Here is a 20,542-nt window from a genome sequence, read left to right on the forward strand (position 1 = left end):
CACCGGGGAAACCCCATCATGATTAGCTCTCTTACATAAAACTTAGTTACCTTTTTGTTTTTTTGTGTGTATCTTCTGCATGTCTGAGGACACACACACACACACAACTTAAATATAGAATAATTATTAACAACAGTAAGCAGGCATATCTGACCCTCATGTGTCCCGACGAAGCACTTTTTAAACAAAAGCCACAGAAAAATAGATGCATTGAAACTTTAAATCTAGCAAATACTCTGTCTCTATTTCACTTTACTCACATCACAATACGTAAGCAAGTCCTAACAGCGAAGAAACACGGGCGTTTCGTGTCGGATTCACATCATCCTTAGTCTGTTTTTGAAGAAAAGAGCTGCTGTGGGGGGGAAGGGGGGGGGGCAGAGGAGTCTGCAGGAGCTGTCCTTCACCTACAGGCAGGGACTCGCTCTTCCCAACTCGGCCTCTTATATAGTTTAATAGATCTAAAATCTCATCCTTCATTTCTATACCCGTGGCCACCGAACTCACGCTTGTGGGTTCAGTTTACACTTTTCAAAAAAAAAAAGGGTGAAGACTGTGGCTTCAGTAGCTTTTGTGGAATAAACATCCTGTTCTTCCCCTTCTGTCGCCATTTATCAGGGAGCCCAACGTCCAGATTCGATTACTCATCTCTCTAATTCACTTTGCCTCCCCGGCCGTCTCTCTGTGCCCGCCTGTCTGTCTGTCTGCCTGTCTGTCTGTCTGCCCGTCCCGGCGCGCCCCGCCTTCAGAGCGAGGCGTCCTGGTGGATGGACTGCAGGCAGCCCAGCAGCTGGTGATAGGGGCTCCCCGGCGAGGCCACGGTCTCAAAGACGGACTGGAAGGCCCGGCGGTCCAGCTCCTCGTCGATCTGGTGTCGGTAGAAATCCATGGCGACCAGGCAGAAGAGGTTGACGTCCACGACGTCGCTGGAGCCCATCCGGCTGACCACGTGTGGCAGTCTGGTTGGCAGAGAGGGGTTCGGGGTTAAGGACAACACGAGGGCGACGTTTGGCAGCAGAGGGTCGTGCCGGGGCTCCTTAACCCAATCCGGAGCAAATCTGGTTTCGTTCTTAATGCGGTTAGGAGACGGTATTTATTTTATGAATACCAAGTAATGAAATCAACTAATAAATGGCTGAATGAGGATCTCACGGGGTTTGACGACATGGCTTACCTTCACATAAGCGCAGCTATTTAACGTTTACTCTTCCTCTTCTTAACTAAGGAGTATCTGTTTGACCAGAAATCACTAAAATGTTTTGCTTATAAGAAAGACAAATTTGGAGTTCGGCATGTAAAGCGAAGCCACAGGTACGCGACACCTGTGATAGATGTGAAGCAACAGTGGCTGGAGTTATAAAAATCCAACCAATGAGGAACTGGGTGTGTCTGTTACGTGGTGTGAAGGACGAAGCTGCTTTCATTTAACATGGAAGACAAGCTGATGGTGACGGTCTGCGGTCGGCCTGAGTTGTATGACTCAACCGATTATTACTACTGAGATGAGTCCAGAGAGGAGCAAGCCAGCAGAAGAGTGAGTGAGGAGGCTGGAGTGGCAGGTGAGTGAAAGCGTCACTAGATGGCGCCATTGTACTGCTGTTTCTCTGGCTTGTCAGGCCAATTGAGCGACAGCAGGCGACTTTTTCGCCGAAATCGCGTTTAGCGTGAATGCATCTTTACAGTTTTAAAATCAGATCAACACCACCTGTCACTTCTTGCTTCCTCGGTTGCGACTGGACCGTTTCTGGCCTCTTGTGTAGTGAGAACGGTGCAACTCTGCAGGGTGAACACCGGCTCTGTTCTCGTTCTGCTCTCCAAGCAGCTCACATTAACCGATGCAGAGAGGTGTGCTCGAGCCTTTGCACAGGAACCTGTACACTAACCATAATAACCTCTATCCACGGTAGGGCTGGGCGATATGGATTAAAAAATAAATCTCCGATTTTATCATACCAAATCCGATTAATCGATTTTTTCCTCCTTTTTGTTTCATAAAAACAAATTAAAGAAATTATTTTAAAACCTTGCTTTTATGTCAAGTATTTCGTCAGGGAGTTGACCTGAATTCAAAGTGCAACTAAAAACAAGCTGTGAAACATGCTTGTAAAACAAGATGGCATCCGTGCCATTATAATAAACAATGAAAATATAACAAAACATTTGCTGCTAGTGGTATTACACATTGAGCTAAGAACAGGCTTCACTGCACTTGTGAACATCAAACTAAGTAAAAAAAAAAGTAAATAAGTAAATGACGTACCTCGTATTATGGTAAAAAAAAGTTTCCACTTAACAATATTTTGACAATATATTTGCCTAAACATATCCAAATGAAATCTTAAAGAATTGTAAATTCGAATTAATTGATTAAATCGATTTATCGCCCAGCTCTAATCCACGGCATTTCACTGTTTCCAGCTGAACCTTTGTGAAATAAACCTCCTGTCCTGAAAGTGGTTATAAGGTCCGCAATAAGACTTTGATTTAAATTTCAAGAAGAAGACAGCAGGCCAAAATATCAAGCAATTAATAGTTTCTGCCAGGGCTGTGCATCATTGGAGTTGTGGTTTTGCCATAGTGTAAAGGCACCATAATTATTGCAACACACAAAAAACTATTTCTGCCACAACAAAAACATCTGATGAAATATTTAATAGGACAAGTCTTTAATAAGACTTCCTCTCCAACTAAACACCAGACAAGTGACGATATAAAAATATTACATTAGCGTTATCCATTGGCTCTAGCCCAGGTCATGGAAGGATACAGGGCAGAGATCCACTGGGAGGTGGAAGCGGAGACAAAGAAGCAGGACAGGCTCCACATGGCCATGGCTACCGGCGTCCTCTGCGTGAAGTTGGACAGAGACAGCAGCACCCAGTCGCGCACCATGGAAGACTGACCCGTGGCATGGAGCGTCTGGAAGACCTGGGCACAGCCAGAGTGGAGACGGGGCAGAAAATGGGGTGAAAGGGAAAGCAAACACGCAGACATACACATGGGAGAAAGAGGAAAGGTACAACAACTGGACACGGCTGCTTTTTCATGTGTGTGTTAGCAGTTGAACTCTTCCCCTTTTCACTTATTCTCTTTATTTTTTTATTTTTTTTTCATGCTCTCCATGTGTTTTTATTTAGCACTTACCTGTTTTACTATGTAACACTTTAGGATTTGTATAAATATAAAGTGCATTACAAATCCAATTTATTTTTAGTATTATTATTATTATTATGATCATCATCATCATCATCATTATTATTATTATTATTATTATTATTACTACTACTACCACCTGGAAAACACTTAAAAACCCCAAAATACCAACCCACCCCCCTTTTTTTCCTTTCCTCTCTTTCTCTCCGTTTCCCTCCATCCATCTATTTGCTGTACTTTTTTCTATTCTTAATAACCTGGGGTGGGTGGGGTTGGGTTGTCACTGTTTTTGTTTTTTATTTTCTGATGGCATAAATGACAGTTGGTTAGTCTTATTCTGGAATTTAATTGTCACTGCGATCCCGTTTGGACTCACTCACGGATGATGACAATGTAGAAGATCCCAATACCAGCTTCAACCTACGCCAAGTGGTCATTGTGGTCTAATCGACAATCATTGTATTTTGATAATTGTTCTGTAGTTTTGTTAATCTGTTGAAAACAATAAATATATTAAACATAAAACTCAAAAACACCCCTCTTGAAAACAATGACCTACTTGCCAAGAAAGAGAACAACGGGTTCGGTCTTATTTCTACGCCCCTACGAGCCGCGGCTGACCTTGTAGACAACGGTGGCCATGAACTGCGGGTACGGCTGCTGATTGGACAGGAACTCTCCGATCACTTTGTTCATGACGTCCTGCGGCGGGAAGAAGTCGTCCAGGAACTGCGGCAGAATCCTCGACACAACCCGAGCCTCGCTGGGTAAACCCTTCCTGATCCTGCGGGGGGGGGGAGAGACGGAGAGGAGATGGAGACGCTTTAACGAGGAGAGCTTCCACTTCAGCCTTTTATTGTTATCAAACAATCATGTTGTGCATGGTGCAGCAGGATGTATGCAAAAAAAAAAAAAAAAGGTTTTACCTGTCGAAGAGCACAGAGACCCTCTCCATGGCGACAATGACCGACTCGCTGTCCGGGGCCTGCGGGTCTGAGTGGGCGGGGCGGCTGGCAGGGCTGGCTTTCTCCTTGCCTGAGGAGAAACCAACATGACCCGCCGTGACGCCAACCGCCTCCGCAACAGCACAGTCAACCTGACCTCTAACCCCGGTCGCATCGGAGCCCGACGCGAGCACCGCTGCGAGGGCGAGAGGGACGGGTGGCGCCGGTGGGGACCGGCAGGAGGAGGGGGGTGGGGGGGGGTGACACGTTAGAGAGGGGCTCGCAGCCGTCAGCACAAGACTCATGAGTTTTGAACACCAAAAAACAGAAGAAAATTCTACTTTTGGGAACATTAATATTAGAACTATTCATTAGAGAAAAAAAAAAAACTTTTTTGCCTTTTGTTCTAAAAACGATAAGACGGCTGGTCTTTTTAAAATAAGAGCCTGCCAAAGAAAAATTTTTAAAAAATTTCTGATACTAACCCCTCACTATTGCAACATTTCTAAAACGATACGGGGGACTGAAAAATAAAGAGCCGTGCCAAAGTATTACTGACCCCGTGGACTCACATTAGCACCACGGACGTCAACATTTTATTCAGACGTTACGTGATAGTCCAACACTGAACTGTGCTTTGTTGTGAAGTGGAAGGACAGGGATACATTGGTTTTAATGATTTATTTTTTACCAACACAAATCTCTCCCAAATCAAAATTCTGCACAATCATCGGCATTCTCTGCCGTTACAGATTCTCTGCTGGGTTTATGTTTGGACTTTAACAGAAGCATCCTTAGATGTGGACCCTTTCCCTGCAGCTGTCTGTTTCAGGCCATCGTCCTGCTGGGAACCTCTGGAGCACTTTGTCCCTTCTCTGATTACCGCCCTCCTTGCTGGCATGTGGGTTCAGGCTGGACGGCCCGGTCCTGGTAGTTTCCTCGCTTTGGTAATCAGATGACGGGTTGTCCAGCTCTCCCAGATGTCGAACATTAGGAAAATATCTGCCAACCTGACCGTACACTTTAAAACTTCTCCACCACTTCCTCCTTGACCCCACTGGTTTGGTCCCTGTTCTTAACGATGCTGCTTCTTCACTAATGGTGTCTAAGAGCTTTATTTATGCTGAGCCTCAATAACAGAGGGGAACTTTTTTTAAAATCCAGTGATTTCCTCAGTCAGCTGATTTCGCTGGACTTTAACAGGAGGGACTCAAATCAAGGAGGTCTGAACACGACAACAAGCCAATTATTACTATTTTCTTTACACTAGGATAACCTTGAATCACTTTCCTGTGTTGGACTATCACTTAGAATCCCAATAAAATACATCGAGTTGGTGTTCGCCGTGTTAGAAAACGAGTGAAAAGGTCCACGAGTGCACCAATACGTTTGCATCGTACTGCACAAAAATCCAAAATCCAATCAGGATCTGCAAGAGCAAGATGCTAATCTCAGAAGCTGCAGGTTGGCTCTGGGCAAAAGAGAAATATTTTTGCCCCGTCAGCTCAAACAATTTGAAAGTCAAACTTTCTGGGGTTAGTAGGGGCCACTGTAGGGGTTAGAGGCAGGGTTTATATCAGGGGTTCAGCAGCCAGAACATGCAGGCAGCAAGCAGGCGGACCGGATGACGTTACTGCTGGTTAAACGCCTTTCTAACGGTTAAGATCGTAAAAGAGAGCGTGTGGTTAAACGGTAAAAGAGGCGGCGGGTTTACTGAAGCAGAGCCGGGAACCAGCAGAGTACAATAAGAACAATTATTTTGCTCTCCTAAAAGAGCTCAACTTGTGTTTATTCGCAACCTTTTGCCGTCTGACATTTAGTGCAAATCAAGGCTAAAAAAAAACAAAAAAAAAAAACTGCAAGCTCACAAATATGTATGGTTTAGCGTTACCTTCAATTAATCCCTGTGGGATTTTAATAACCTAACGAAAAGAAACGCTCCAGCCGGCGGCTTCACCGTGAGCTCTTTACCTGCAAGGACATCTGGGGCTACGAGGAGTGAAGCGCTTCACTCCTGCCCTCTACGTTCATACGTTTAACTCATTAGGCTGTAGAGGGAAAACCGTACGGTGAGGAGGCAGAGGAGGGACCTGCATGCTGTTAGGAGGAGTTGAATCAGGGATGAATGCAGAGAGAAGGACTGGGTCGCGCAACGCGTTAGCGGCTCCTCGGCGCAGAGCGCTTAGCCGAGCGCTCACAGACATCATATACGTAGACGCGTCATAGGGCGCAGGTTCACACGTCAACGTCACCGCCATATTGTATGTGGCAGAAAAAAGTTGAGTTCTGTTATTGTGAACGTGGATCAGAGAAGATGCCTCATTCCTGTGCTGCAATAAATACACACACACACACACACATAGACAGACAGAGAGAGAGAGAGAGAAGAGAGACAGACTAAGAGAGAAGAGAGAGAGAGAGACATACAGATTGACAGAGATATTAGAGTAATATACAGAATACATACCGACATACAGACCATAATATTATTATATAGATAGAGATATATAGATATACCCGAGAGAGATAGAGATTACAGATACACATTATATATATTATATATATATCTATTATATATATATAATATAAATATTATATATATTATATATATATATATATAGATATATATCTATATTATTATAATAATAATATGTGTGGTTGTGTAATGAATATAAGGATACATTTTTTAAATCTAAACATTGTGGTCTTCATTATTTCATAAAATCGTGTCACATGTGAACCTTTAGGAACAGACTTTTTGGGGGAGTATTAAAGACGTAAAATTAATAATATGAGAAAAAAAAAGTCCAAGGTCAATAAAGTAAAAATAAACAAACAAACACAAAAGTGATAATGTTATGATAAAAACATCATATTATGAGAATTAAGGGGGAACATTTTCAGAATAATCACAGTTTGCAGAATTATTTCACTCCTGGAGTAATAGGGCCAGGTTAGATTATTTTAAATATTTTTATTTTTTAGGAGAATAAATTCAGGAGAATGAAGCTAAAGGGATACGAAAATAAACTTGTAATATTACAAAAAAATACGAATACAAAGTATATTCAGAGATTAAAGTCCCTCTGATGCTGTTTAAGTGACTGAGTAACTGCAGATTTGCCACATTTAAGATGGCGGACGCTCTGACGCATCGCAGCATAGGCAGAACCCGCCCAATGACGCGTCTACTCTTATATTATGTCTATGCGAGCGCTTTTGTCACTCTGGCCGCGTCCGTCGCCGCAGCGGTTAGCGGTAGCGCCGGTCATGCAGTGCTCGGGGTTAGCGGTCGCGTCAGGAGCTGGCTTACCGGTGTACATGCAGGTGAGCATGAGGCCCAGGGCCGCCATGGCCCGGTGGGGCGACGGCATGTTGACTCTGTCCACGCTGAGTTTGACCAAAGCTTCTCCGTCCAGGCGGGACAGCTGCTCCGACAGCAGGAGGCGCTCCAGTCCACGCAGGACGCAGTGGTAGATGATGGAGGGCGTGGCGTCCTCGCTGGCTGACACCATCACGCCGCACAGCTACACAGGACAGGAGCGCGACACTGAGCGACACAGCTGCTTCTTTTTTTTTTTAAATACATGTTTAAACAAGCTTTGACGTTTCTGAGAGGCGGACGGGATTCCTTTATAAGCTGCTCCAACTTGGAATAATCGGCCTTTTTAATAGAACAGGAGATGCCATGAGCTGCAGCAGTGTGTCCCACAGCATGTTCTCCACATATTCTGTCACATACGTCTAGACCAGGGGTCTGCAACCTGTGGCTCCAGAGCCGCATGTGGCTCTTTCCACCTTCAGCTTTGGCTCTTAAAAACTTGGTCAATGTTTCTAAATGTAAAGGTAATTTAAAATTGCTAGATTTAGGATGCATTTAGTTCTGGAATATATGCATAACATTTCCAGAAGGAAAGAAACTAATGGTGTATGGAATATTTTACTATAGCTAAATTAAGTATCTTCTTGTCAATAGGTTGCAAACGACTTGCTTTTTAATCATTTTGATGCCATTTGCTATAAAAAATCAAATGTCCAATTGAAGAAAATGCATCAAACCTAAGCATAAAAATACAGTTGGTTAAATAATAATGACTGTTGATCTTTAATAAAAAAAAATGAAACAAATTTCCTATAATATACTATAAAAACAAGTTTTTGTTTCGAAGAGAGGTGTAACTTTTGTGGCTCTAAACAAAATTTGTTTAGCGGGAACGTGGGCAAAAATGGCTCTGCGGGTTACAAAGGTTGCTGACAGCGATGGGCCGCTGTGTCAAACTCATTTCTGTATCGGGCCACTTTGGCATCATGGAGTCATTAAACGAGCCGGTTGCACCTGCATAGACGATGGTTTTGATTCCAGAATTTCATTCCAGTTCTCATAAAAATATGAGAAATTTCACAATAACATAAAAGTAGCACCTTAGGCCCAGTTTATCTGCAAAAAAAGTTGATATTGGGGTGAGTTACGCTGTAAACTCATCATTTTGCGTCACCTTTTCTCGTTTTGACCATTTCTGGGTTGTTTTAATGTGTTGTGGGAAAACTAGTGGCAGGATGCTGCTACTACAGTTAAAAACAATCAACGTTCGCTACAGGAGGCACAGTTTTAGCCACTTTATACACTTTAAAAGACTATATGGCTCTATTTCATGACACGATTTGCCTTTTTTGGCTCTTGAGGGCCGGATAAATCGCCTTGATGGGCCGGATTCGGCACGCGGGCCTCGAGTTTGACACGTGTGCTCTAGACCATTCAGCTTAAATTCAGACAGACTAGCAGGGGAGCGATTAAATAACCTCCATAATTTTGCACCAAATTGATTGGATTTAGGTCTGAACATCAACCATGTGTCCCACTGGGGACAGTACGGTCATACGTTACGTTTGGCATGTAGGCCAAAAATGTGGATTTTGATCTCATCTGACCCGAGCACCTTCTTCCTCAGGTTTGTCGGGTCCCGTCTGATATTTGTGACGAGCTGGAAATGGGACAGCTTGTTGCTTTCTGCTCACTAGTGTTTCATAAAAGCCAGACTCCAGGATTGCTGGATTAAAAAGCTGCCGTGACAACAGATCCGCCCAGGTGAGCCCTTGATCCCTGCAGCTCCTCCAAAGGTACCACGGGGCCCCTCGGCTGCTTCTCTAACCCTCCTAACGCTCGGGTCAGCGTTGCTCATCTCGTGTCTTACTTGTATAACCGCCGCCGTGAACTCGGCGCCGACATCCAGAGGGTAGTTCTCCATCATGTAGAAGGCCACTGCACACATCACCAACACGTGCTGCTGGTTATGCAGGTTCACACAGCTGCAGGACAGAGACCCAAAGCAAAGAAGACACACACATTACAGCCGGGACGCGTTGGTGAAATGCCAACGGCAGCAACTAGAGGCAGAGAGAGGCACCGGGTTGTATTCATTTATTAAGCCTGATTAAAGTAAACCTAATTGAATAACGGATCCCCTCGCGTCGCAGGGGGAGGAGGATTAGCGCAGTGACATTAAACACAGTGGCTCCCCGAGGGTCTTTCATCAGTGCTTAAAACCCATTAGAGATGAAGTGAGGTCAGCGTTTAAGGAGGGGAGTAATACTCACTGAGCAATAGCCCTGAGGTTGGACAGCAGGTACTCGCAGACGGTGGGGATGAGCTGTTTAGCCGTGTCATCCAGCAGGTCGCACTCCAACACGTAGAGCACCCCGTGCAGCGCCCCCATGCGGCTGGGCAGGTGGGTGCTGCGCAGGGTCGTCTCCAGCAGGCGGCACACGGGCTCGGCTATCGCCTTGTCCTACGAACGTTTGAATTGTTAGAATTAAGAAGTAGTAGTCGACAGTCATTTAAAAAAAAAAAGGTCTCCAGTGATCTCACCATGCCCAACACGGCGGCGGCCTTGCAGATGGCCGGCACCAGGTACTGATTGAGGATCTCGTCTTCGGGCGGGTGAAGCTTCTGGAGCTCCATCAGCGTGGAGAACATCATGTCAAACTGGTTCCTCTCCGTGAAAAGGTCCGACACCGCCAGCAGCTACAGAGAGAGAGACGACTGATTAAAGCGGAGCCTCGACGAGCACTTCTCCAGCCGCATCGCCGTAAAATGACATAAAATACTGCAGAAAATATGCAGAAATTAAACTTAAAACACATAGAAATAAACAACCAGCCAAAGGCTTGGACTCAATTTTGTCACTCAATGGCTTTTCCTTATTGTTATGACTTTCTGCATTGCAGACATAGTGAAGACTTCAACAGTAAGACTAAAAAGTATTGAATTATGCATCAAAAACAAAATTGTGAATTAACGTGGTATGTTTTAGCTTTTTCAAACCCCCCCCCCCCCCCCCCCCCGCCGCCCCTCCCGGTCTTGATTAACTCGGAAACTCTTGGCCTCTTTCCGTGAGCTTCATGAGGTCAGTCGCCTGAAACGGTCTTGAAAACATACAAATGGTTTTAAAAATGCTCACCTGTACACTGTGACTTCTCCTGCATTGTCTACATTTCAATAGTTTACTTTTAAATCACTGCTGCACCTTATACTGTAATTTAATTTTACTGCAATTTACAAGCTGTATGCAACGAAAATTTCGTTCTGTACGCACTCTGTGCATACAAAATGACAAATAAAAAAAAGTTGACTAAGTCTAAGGCAAAGTCTAAGAAGGAGTTCCCAGATTTAGTGATAAAATTAAAGAAGGAGAAGGTGAGTCCAGACGTTTGACTGGTGGTGTATGTTTCAGCTGGTTCTGTTTATAAAGATCATGGCTACAGTTACTGAAGCCCAGGAATTCAGCTACCGCACTCATAACATTTTAAAAATGAGATAAAAAACAGTAAAGGATTTTTATTACTGCGCCCTCTGCCAGCTGCAGACTACATGCACTTAATACTTGGCTGATGTTCCTCCTGCATGAACTGCAGAAGCACACAGAGGTGCGCCATGATACCGATGGTTGCGGCAGACTGAAACCCATATCGTCATAAAGCTCATGAGCAGAGACTTTAACTTTGGACTTGAGAAAACCCCAGTGGGCTTCTCTGGGAAAATCTATTGCGTGATGTGGACCCAGAAGCTCTAATTCAAGCCACCAGGCCACAACTCATGGATCTCCCCCCAAACTCTCCAATGGCATTTGATTCACAATCCTCCCCGTCACTTGTGCACCTTTTCTCACTTTTTCCTTCCACTTAACCTTCCATTAATAATGCTTGGAACAGCCACCTTCTTTAGCCATGATCTTTTTTTTGATTTAGCAGCCTTGTCCATACCGTGGAGAATTTTAAAGTGCTTTTTTTTAATTGGGCTTATTAGTATTGCAGCGGGTGGTGCCTTAAAACAACAAGTGGGTGATTCTGGACCCTGACAGAAGCGTAGCCTCAGAAATTTAGGGGTCATTTTTTATTCATTTTCTTCCTTGGAGCGTCATTTAAAACAGAAAATGAGAACTTTCACACTTTGGATCAATGGTGTCAACAAGTGAACTGATGATAATTCATGCTTCGTCCATATTGTAATGGTCTGTTGACTTGTTTCAGGTCCAAACTTCAGCTGAATGTGCTGAATTGCTCAAACAGAGGAGATCCTGTAACGTCTGGTTTAAAGCCGCCGCACTGGCTGCCAATTAGGTCCAGCTTTCATTTTAACATTTTAGTCCTGACCTTTAAAACTGTAGACGGACAGGCTCCTTGGTATATTTCTCATTTGATTCAAAAGCATACCTCTCTCCCTGTAGTCTGAGGTCATCAAATCAATTTGGCACGTTCTAATTTGTAGAATAAAAACGACTGTGTGAATGTTAATGTGTCTGCGGAGGTTTTAAACCACCACCAGGAGACTCTTCTTTACATCAAGCGAGCAGATCTTTAGCCGAGCCGCTGAGGAGACACGTCTCTGGGCGGTTTCCATCTTACCGATCGGACCACCTCACTGATGAGGATGGTGGGCGTCCTCCTGTTGCTGGGAGAGCCTGGGATCAGCCACTGGCTGTAGAGCTCCAGCAGAAACTGGGAGCACGAATGAATGTCCACCCCTGCACGGTGCTTCCTGAAAGCACCAAAAAAAAAGAAAAAATGGGTTTAGGCTGGTTTAGGTGGTTCATCTCCTGAAACTTAAGCTGCCTTATCTGCAAAACAGTCAAGACAGAAAAAAAACAAAAAAATAAAGCAGCAACAGGGACGGTAAAAATCTCCCCGTCCCCCTCAGTAATGTTTTTGTTGCTGTGTAATTCAGGCCGTGGCGCACATGGAAACGCTCTCTGACCTTGAATTTATAGGCGATAACGGCGGGGAGGAGGGCGCCGGAGTGTCTGCTTCATCTTCCTCATCCTCACCCCATTCTTCCTCCCTAAGGGGAGTGATGTTATTACCCAACCAGACTGAATGGATGGAGACCTGGTGAGACACGCGCCAAAGACAGCACACGTTGGTGACGGATATCGTATTAACATAACCTGACTCTAGACAGATGACTTTCGCTCCGCCTACCTCCACTCACATACATCAGGGACCTCTCCATAGGAATGGCGTTTATTGAAGGCTGGGCCTTATTTAAAATCCTTGCATATGATTGGATAAGCCACTTGTCTGTCATCTTTATCGACGTGCTATTTCAACCACTCACACCGAAGCTAACCGTGACGCTGATGAGAGCGACGCAGGAAAAAACAAAACTTTTTTAAACATTTTTTAATGTGTTTGCGGCTCTAGTGGCACGCGTTTTATTGACAGTGAGCTGACAGGAAGAGGGGGGAAGACAGGCGGCAAATCACCGCGGGTCGGAGTTGATCCCGGGCCGACCGCGTCGAGGACTAAAGGCCTCCTTATATGGTTCACGCTAACCGCTAACCGCTCCGCCACGGGCGCACCCCGGAAAACAAAACTTGCCAAATCCGGTCGGGAGAAGGGCGAAAACATCGATTCCACCAACAAAAGCCTTCAGAGCCGTTCTCTGATGTTCTTTTAATGAAAGAATATTAGGTAGATTGGACAACACGGAAGAAATAGCAGCATCAATGTTAACGCTTGCTTCCTCAATGCGAGCCGCCATTGTTGTCTGAATCAAAACAGTCTCACGTCACGGTCGCTTCTCCACTACGTCACATCTATGAAACTCCAGCCCTGCGTCCTGATTGGCTAGACAATAAAATGGGTTGGAGAAATCACTCTCTATGGGAGATGTCCCAGATGGATGTAAGTGAAGCTAGGCGGAGCGACATACATCTGGCTAGAGTCAGGTTAGTATAAACAGGCATTATTGTCCAATATTCCCTTCTCCTAACCTGCCCCAGTTTGTAATCCATGTTGCCTAACTCCCTCTCGGTGTTGATCTGCAGCAGCAGCTTCTCGTGGCTGATCAGCGTCCCTGCGGAGACAAATAAAGATCCGCTAAGTGCTCTGGCGTTTTTAGACAGCAGGACAGGGCCGGTCCAGACGTCGGCTTACCTGCAGAGGCTGCCGACAGCGAGGGCACGGGGTCCCAGGCGTGGTACGGGTGGTGCGTGCTGACGTTGTCCCTCTTCGACACCAGAGCCTGAATCTCTCGCTCCACTTCGCCACGAATTACCGCGAGTTTCCTTCCAAACCTGGTCACACAGAGAAAACCTCCTCTATTAAACCGGGCGTAATAAATAAAATAAAATGAAATAAAAACTGCATAGCTACCGTGTTTCCAGAGCTTTAAGGCTTTTGTTTCGGGGCTGCTGTTCCAGACAGCTGACTGCGGGGTTGCCAGCGGTGGGCAGGGTCATGGCACTCAGCACCAGGCTGGTGATGGCCTGCACCGCTAGCACGTTCAACTGGGTTCGCTCCAGGTCCTCCTGGGAAAGAGTGAAAGGTGGAACAAGAGATGAATACGTGGTGAAAACAGCATTTATAGTAATCTGCCACAGTTTACTGCAGTAAATGTCCCTCTGGAGCCATGACATGAAGTTTAGTTCCACAAAGTTTTAACATCTCTTGAACTTTTTCTCATTTTTTCCTCACTTTACAGCCACAAACATTTTGGGATATAATGTGACACAAATTAGACCCAATTGTGAAGTGGAAGGATAATGATACGTGGTGTCAAATAATCCGGCAAAGAAAAATCTTTTTATTTTTGTATTTCACCCCTCCTTTGCTCTGATACCATCAGAAATAAAGTCCAGTGGAAACAAACGTCTCCTGAAGTGACCCAGTTAGGATCTAGTCTAAATGCGGCTGCTGTGTGTTGGCCTCAGAAATAAACGGCATCATGAAGACCAGGTAACACAGCAGGCGGGTCAGGCAGTGTTGTAGTCAAGTCACTATGCCTCGAGTCCGAGTCCAGGTTCAAGTCATTAAAAAAAATCCGAGTCGAGTCCGAGTTGAGTCACTATTGATCAAGTCGAGTCGAAGTTCCGCACTAAAGTAAGCATAACCTACATGTTTTTAAACTAAAAAAAAATCCACACTCCACCACATTGCACTAATAATTTAGATATTAAAAATCATACACCAAATAATATTCTAATGACATATAAAAATTATAGCCTAATGATATAAAAAAAAAGTTGAGTCTTTTTCTCAATTCTCAGAATGATCTGAATGTAGGAGTCCGAGTCCAAGTTCGAGTCATCAGTGCTAAAGTCCAAGTCAAGTCACGAGTCTCTAAATTTAGCTAATGACTCGAGTTCGAGTCTCGGACTCGAGTCCTACAACACTGGGGTCAGGTAGGTATTATGGAGAAGTTTAAAAGCAGGGTTAGATTAAAAATGCTGCCCTGTGGGAACTGTGAAGGATCAGCAGAGATGAATCGCTCCTGAAGGCCAATCTGTCAAAAAAAGACAACAGTAAATGTTTCACCCACTAATCTGGCCTCTGAGAAGCAAAGCGAGAAGGAATCCCAGCTTGAAAGAAGACTAAAAAAGTTTGACACAAGCCACGAAAGCAATAAGGGAACAATGTGGAAGACCGTCTCCTTCTGCACGTTTCCGACCTGTAAAATGCAGCGGCTGGAGGTAAACCAGCACCGCTGTTCACCCGTCCCCCAACCAAGAAACAAGATGATGTCAGAATCATGCTGTGGGAGAGTTAAGGTGATGATGGATTCAGCTAAACAAAGGCTCAATCCTGCAAGAAAATCCTGTTAGAGGCTGAAAACGACTTGGGATTGGGTCGGTGGGTTCACCTTCCACGATCACCACTACCCTGAACATTTAGCCAGAGCTAAAACGGTGCAGCTAAGCTCAAAGCACTAGTGTTAAAATGGCCTAGTCAAAGTTCAGTTGCGAATTGGCAAGTATTGTCTAAGCAGGCCTGCATACAAATGCATGCCACAGCTTTCGGATGTTTGGCTTGTTAAATCGAAAGCAACGGCTCGTTTTCCTTTCACGTCAAAGTAATGCAGCGCTCTGTGTTTGTCTTACCCATAAAACCCAAACAGAATACACTGAAGCTATATATATATTTTTTTTATTTATGGTTTTTTGTGTGTTGTTCTTGTTTAGATGTTTTGCTTTCATTCCCACACCTGTTAAGAACACTTATTATTTCACCTTCCGATGCCACGTTTAACGCAACCGGTTAAATGTCAATATGAGTCGGAAGTTTGTATTCATGTTCGTATGTTGTTACTAAAATAAAAAAAAAAAAGTTCAAAAAAAAAAAATAAAAAAAGAATACACTAAAGCTTGTTCCAGTTAAAATGTGAGCAGGTTTAGGGGTTTAAATGGCGCTGTACGTACCTCTTGCTGTGCATCCTCCTCCTGGTCCATTGTGATTGGCTGGGTGACCAGCACCCCCAGCAGAGTGGCCCACGTCTCCTCGAACTGAGTCCTGCTGCTCCAGCCTAGAGAAAGAGCCAAGTTCATTACAAAATGCTTCACGTTTGGATAAAAACGTACCTTAGAAGTTATCTAAGGGCAACAACATAAAGGAAACATCACGGTGCTGGGATGCTTCGTCTAACTGCGCCGTACCCAGAGTGTTGATGCGGTAGAGGAACTCCCTGAAGACGTCCTTTTCCTGCAGGAAGTCCACGGGGATCTCCGGCAGCGTGGTGCCAAACTCTCCGCCCGGCTGAGGGGACCAGCCCAGTTTCCAAACCTGAACAGAGGCACACGCACTGATCAAACACAACAGGCCGACGCCCGTTTACCGCGAGCACCGCTTTGTTTCCCCCTGCCCAACACCGACCAGCGGAGGCACTCTGGTGTAGCTGTTGACCAGAGGCAGGCGGGAAACGCTGATGACGATGTTTCGCAGCGTTGGCGTGAGGAAGGCGGGGAAAGCGCAGTTCCTCGGGTGACCCAAGGAGAGGATGCTCTGCAGTCCTTCCACCAGCTCTGCCATGATCTCACATGCCTGCCACTCGCACTTGTCTGCAACAAACACACCATCATCATCATCAGAACGACCAAAAGGGGTGAAAAATTTCCACTCTGAGTTTTATCCTTACTGTTAAGACGGGCCGAGTCCAGCTGGTCTTCCCCGTCTCCGTGAGCCTTTTTCTTCTCTGGATGCAGCAGCCGGTCACCAGGATGCACGGCCACTGAGGAGGGCGAAGGCAAAAGAGGAAAAGCTCAAAACAAAGAGACTTAGACAACTTTATTTGTCATTTTGTATGCACAGTGCGTACAGAACGAAATTTTGTTCCATATAACTTGAAAAAAATCACAATAAATTGCACTAAATTTCAGGATAAAGATGCAGCAGCGATTTATGTAAACAATTGAAATGTAAACAATGTAAACAATGCATGGGAAATAGACAGCGTGCGATTCACGGTATCCAGAAGAGAGAAGGGGGTGTGCAAAACGTTCCCCGAGCTGAACGAGAATTTCGCCTTCCTGGTTTTTCCCACTGAGCTATATTATACACTGGAGTGCTAATCACCGTCTGTTTGAACGAGTCGCTTTGAAGCCACCAGCCGCCATATTGGTACTCCCTATTTCCCCCCAGTAACTAGGGAATATGTGCGCTACAACATCGAATAACGAGGATTTTCTCATGTTCAGGGGGGGCTTACGACTTTTAAAATGTCAAATGTCATATACTTTTATGTTATGTTCTAAAACGATCAAGTACTGGGAAAGTCATGTGCTGAAATATTTTGCATTTTATTGATTTAAATATATATGTTTAACATTTATAAATATATAACAATATACAAAAACATATTTACATATGTGTATATATATATATATATATTTACATATGTGTATATATATATATATATATATATATATATATATATATATATATATATATATATATATATATGAATAACATGTCAAATATTTCAGCACATAATTTCCTAGTAGTTGATAGTGTTAGTACATCCACTGACTGTAGAATTACCTGTGAAACGTTTTCATACAACCAGAAAACTGCTTGTTGTTGAAACCAAATTCTATGGGATTATGTGAGAGTAGGGAGTAGCAAGATGGCGGCCAGTGACTTCAGTTTTTCGGCAAAATCAGCACTCCAGTGTATAATATAGCTCAGTGGTTTTTGCGTACCGGCAGCGATGATGAGACGCAGGCAGTAGACGAGGGAGCAGGTGTGCGTCTTGTACTCGAAGGTGGAGAGCTTGTTCCACACGCAGGGCTGCTGCAGGGCCAGGCACAGGCAGGAGAGCGCCCACTGCAGGTCCACACTCAGAGGCAGACGGTCCTGAAGCAGCCGCCACACCACCACCTGGACAAAGAGGCTCGCTTTTCACTTTGATACAGAAGATTCTTTTATGACGGCAGGGAAAACCCGGTCTACCGTGGTGAAAGAGCTTTGATGGAGGCGGCCTGTGAGCTAAAGCTTTTTTTGTTTTACCTCAGCAGCCGTGCAGACGAAGACGGTGATGAGATGCTCCTTGTCTGACGGGATATGCAGCGACGAAGGCAGCTGACTGACGCTCAGCAGATACTGGGCCAAGGCTCGGCACAGGGCCAGAACCCTGGGGTAGAAACCGGGCTCGTCTGAACAGGAAGGCAGCAGACAAACAAAAAGAGCAACTTCAGAGAGAACAACGTTTGTTTTAACGTCAGAGCCCAAGAGAGAGTTAGAAAATTAGGTATGCTATTATTAATGCTGCCTTTGTTACCTTAATCATCATTACCGTCAACGGCATTATACTTTTTTCTGTTCCACGATCATTATTATCTTCCATATCAGTAAATATTACTACCTCACTATAATAGTCAACATAATCACACTTAATGGTTATCATTATTTACAGTAATAGTAACAATATCAACATTACAGCTTATAATCATTCCTTTTATAATTTTAACCACAATGTCATTATGATTGTCGTTACATTACTTTCATCAATATAGTCATTAGTATGATAATTATCCCTATCATAAACATTACCAACGTGATCATGTTCATGGTTACAACCAGAAATGCACCAATATCAGATACCGGCATCGGATATCGGATCCGATATTGACTGATTCATTCATCCTTTCTCCATTTTATTTATTTTTTCCCCAATATATTTATTGATTTTTTTGCATTGCATAACAATTCAAAATAGAACATTAACACATAACAACCCCCCCCCCCCCACCACCACCACCCCCACGTACACAGACGTAGGCTAAACCTGCAAATTCCACCTATGTACAACTTAGTTTAAGAAATATATACATTTGAAATCAAGTACTCAAATGTAAAAAGGATCCAGCTTAAAAATATAATGAAAAAACAAATAAATAAAACATTAAAAAAAAATAAAAAATACAGAACTTAGGATAAATAAACATTATAAACATTATATCTCAGACTCTATAATGCTCATATATGGTTCCCAGAGATTATAAAACTCTTTCTGTTTTCCCTTAGCAATATACGTTAGTCTTTCCAGTCCAAGCCACTTGGAAAGCTCCTTTAACCAATGTTTCATTGCAGGAGCCTCTACACTTCTCCAATTAAGTGCAATCACCCTCCTGGCTTGTAGAAGTCCAAAGTCCACCAATCTAGTCTTTCTGTGCATTTGTATAAAGTTCAATGGATAGATCCCAAGTACACATAGCTTAGCATTCAGTGATATGTTAAGATGAAAGGTCTCTGACAGAGAATTTATAACATCTTTCCAAAACTTCTGAATCAATGGACATTCCCACAAACAATGAAAAAGGGTTCCCTTGTTATCTTTACATTTACTACAAGTGTCTGGAATGTTGCCAGACATATGATGAAGTTCGACAGGGGTCATATATGTTCTCATTAACCATTTATATTGGAGGAGTTTAGACCTTGTATTTATTGTCTGTACTTGTGCCTTTAAACAGGCCGTTTACATGTCTTCTTGTATGTCATCTTTCCAGGCATTTAACCTGTCCACTGCAGATTCTTTAGAAGTAGATATAAGCAAGTTATAATAGATAGAAAGTAGGTGTTTCCTTCCCATACGCCCAAGGGAGACTTCTTCTATTTTTGATAATGGTGGGACATGTGTAAACGGTTTGTATCTGGATGATTCTCTATTTTATTAATATCATACACAGCAACACAGTTACAGCGATCTAGTCACTTCAATTCTACGTCGTCACACGCAGCAGCCAGCGAAGAGCGAACAGAGCAACACGGAGCCAGCGCCGGACCGAGCCAAGTCTGCTAATTGGAAACGTTTCAAACTTGGTAGGCTAACGAGACCGACTGCAATGTAAAAATGGTGAGTGGTGGTGATAAGTTGGTAAATTCAACACCACAAACACGCCAAGGTATACGGTTCACTCGTTCAACAGCAGCGTCGGCCGAGTCGCTCAGCCCAGGTATCGGTATCCGAGTGGATCGGAGTATCTCTAGTTATAACCAACATGTCTAATTTTGTTTAATCATATTATTATTGTGCTAATTATGATCATCGTTGCTATTTTTATCATTACCAAGATCAAACTCATCATCATTACTATTCTTACTATCGTCACTATTATGACTCCTAAGTATCATCACCACCATTTTTACTGCCAGTAGAACTACAATCAGCTCTGGGACAACCATTATGATCAGCATCTCCATCAGTATTGTTATCATTACCAGCATTATAATTAATGTTGCACCGATGCCATTTTTGGCCCCGATACCGATACCATCTGTTTGAAATTAATGTGTGTGTATATATGAAGAACTGCATACTACTTAGGGTGGTAGAACTTTTTATTACCTACCTGGAATGGGTGACAAAAGTTGAATAAACTTTTGGCTCTCAAAGGCCAAAATAGTGCAACATTTGTGAAATTATAACATATATAATAGGAGTGCAACAGTAAGACAGTAAAATGACATTAATAATTGAATAATCTCTTTTAAACCCTGAGTTTTGGCTCTCAAATGCCAAAATAGTGCAACTTTCATGAACTTATATAAGATGTATAATACTAGTCAGGAGAGAGAAGGCTGCGTTCAAGTGACATACAAACATTAAAATGGTATCGGTGCCCTATTTGTTGATACTCGCCGATACTGATACCACCATTTTAGTGCTGGATCGG

At 43.7% G+C, this 20,542-nt stretch overlaps 1 protein-coding gene across 7 annotated transcripts in view; it reads right to left on the reverse strand.

The window, feature by feature from the left end:
• Positions 1-365: 365 nt before the first annotated feature.
• The window catches only part of htt (huntingtin), a 57,652-nt gene continuing 37,475 nt past the window's right edge, over positions 366-20,542 (reverse strand). For 3 of the 7 annotated variants that reach the window (XM_036137194.1, XM_036137192.1, XM_036137193.1), the window contains 19 exons: positions 17,874-18,019; positions 17,567-17,744; positions 16,504-16,596; positions 16,242-16,426; positions 16,025-16,151; positions 15,791-15,894; positions 13,749-13,903; positions 13,530-13,669; positions 13,367-13,449; positions 12,349-12,479; positions 12,000-12,132; positions 9,964-10,119; positions 9,693-9,883; positions 9,290-9,404; positions 7,411-7,624; positions 4,080-4,293; positions 3,775-3,937; positions 2,768-2,928; positions 746-959 (listed from right to left, as the gene is read on the reverse strand). In XM_036137194.1, the coding sequence (XP_035993087.1) occupies positions 746-959; positions 2,768-2,928; positions 3,775-3,937; positions 4,080-4,293; positions 7,411-7,624; positions 9,290-9,404; positions 9,693-9,883; positions 9,964-10,119; positions 12,000-12,132; positions 12,349-12,479; positions 13,367-13,449; positions 13,530-13,669; positions 13,749-13,903; positions 15,791-15,894; positions 16,025-16,151; positions 16,242-16,426; positions 16,504-16,596; positions 17,567-17,744; positions 17,874-18,019 (2,903 nt within the window). Of the gene's footprint in view, positions 960-2,767; positions 2,929-3,774; positions 3,938-4,079; positions 4,294-7,410; positions 7,625-9,289; positions 9,405-9,692; positions 9,884-9,963; positions 10,120-11,999; positions 12,133-12,348; positions 12,480-13,366; positions 13,450-13,529; positions 13,670-13,748; positions 13,904-15,790; positions 15,895-16,024; positions 16,152-16,241; positions 16,427-16,503; positions 16,597-17,566; positions 17,745-17,873; positions 18,020-20,542 lie in introns of all 7 variants that reach the window. The other 4 variants (XM_036137198.1, XM_036137191.1, XM_036137195.1 and 1 more) reach the window with 3 other exon arrangements.

This window comes from Fundulus heteroclitus, chromosome 5 (genome assembly GCF_011125445.2).
Source record: "Fundulus heteroclitus isolate FHET01 chromosome 5, MU-UCD_Fhet_4.1, whole genome shotgun sequence".
NCBI lineage: Eukaryota > Metazoa > Chordata > Actinopteri > Cyprinodontiformes > Fundulidae > Fundulus > Fundulus heteroclitus.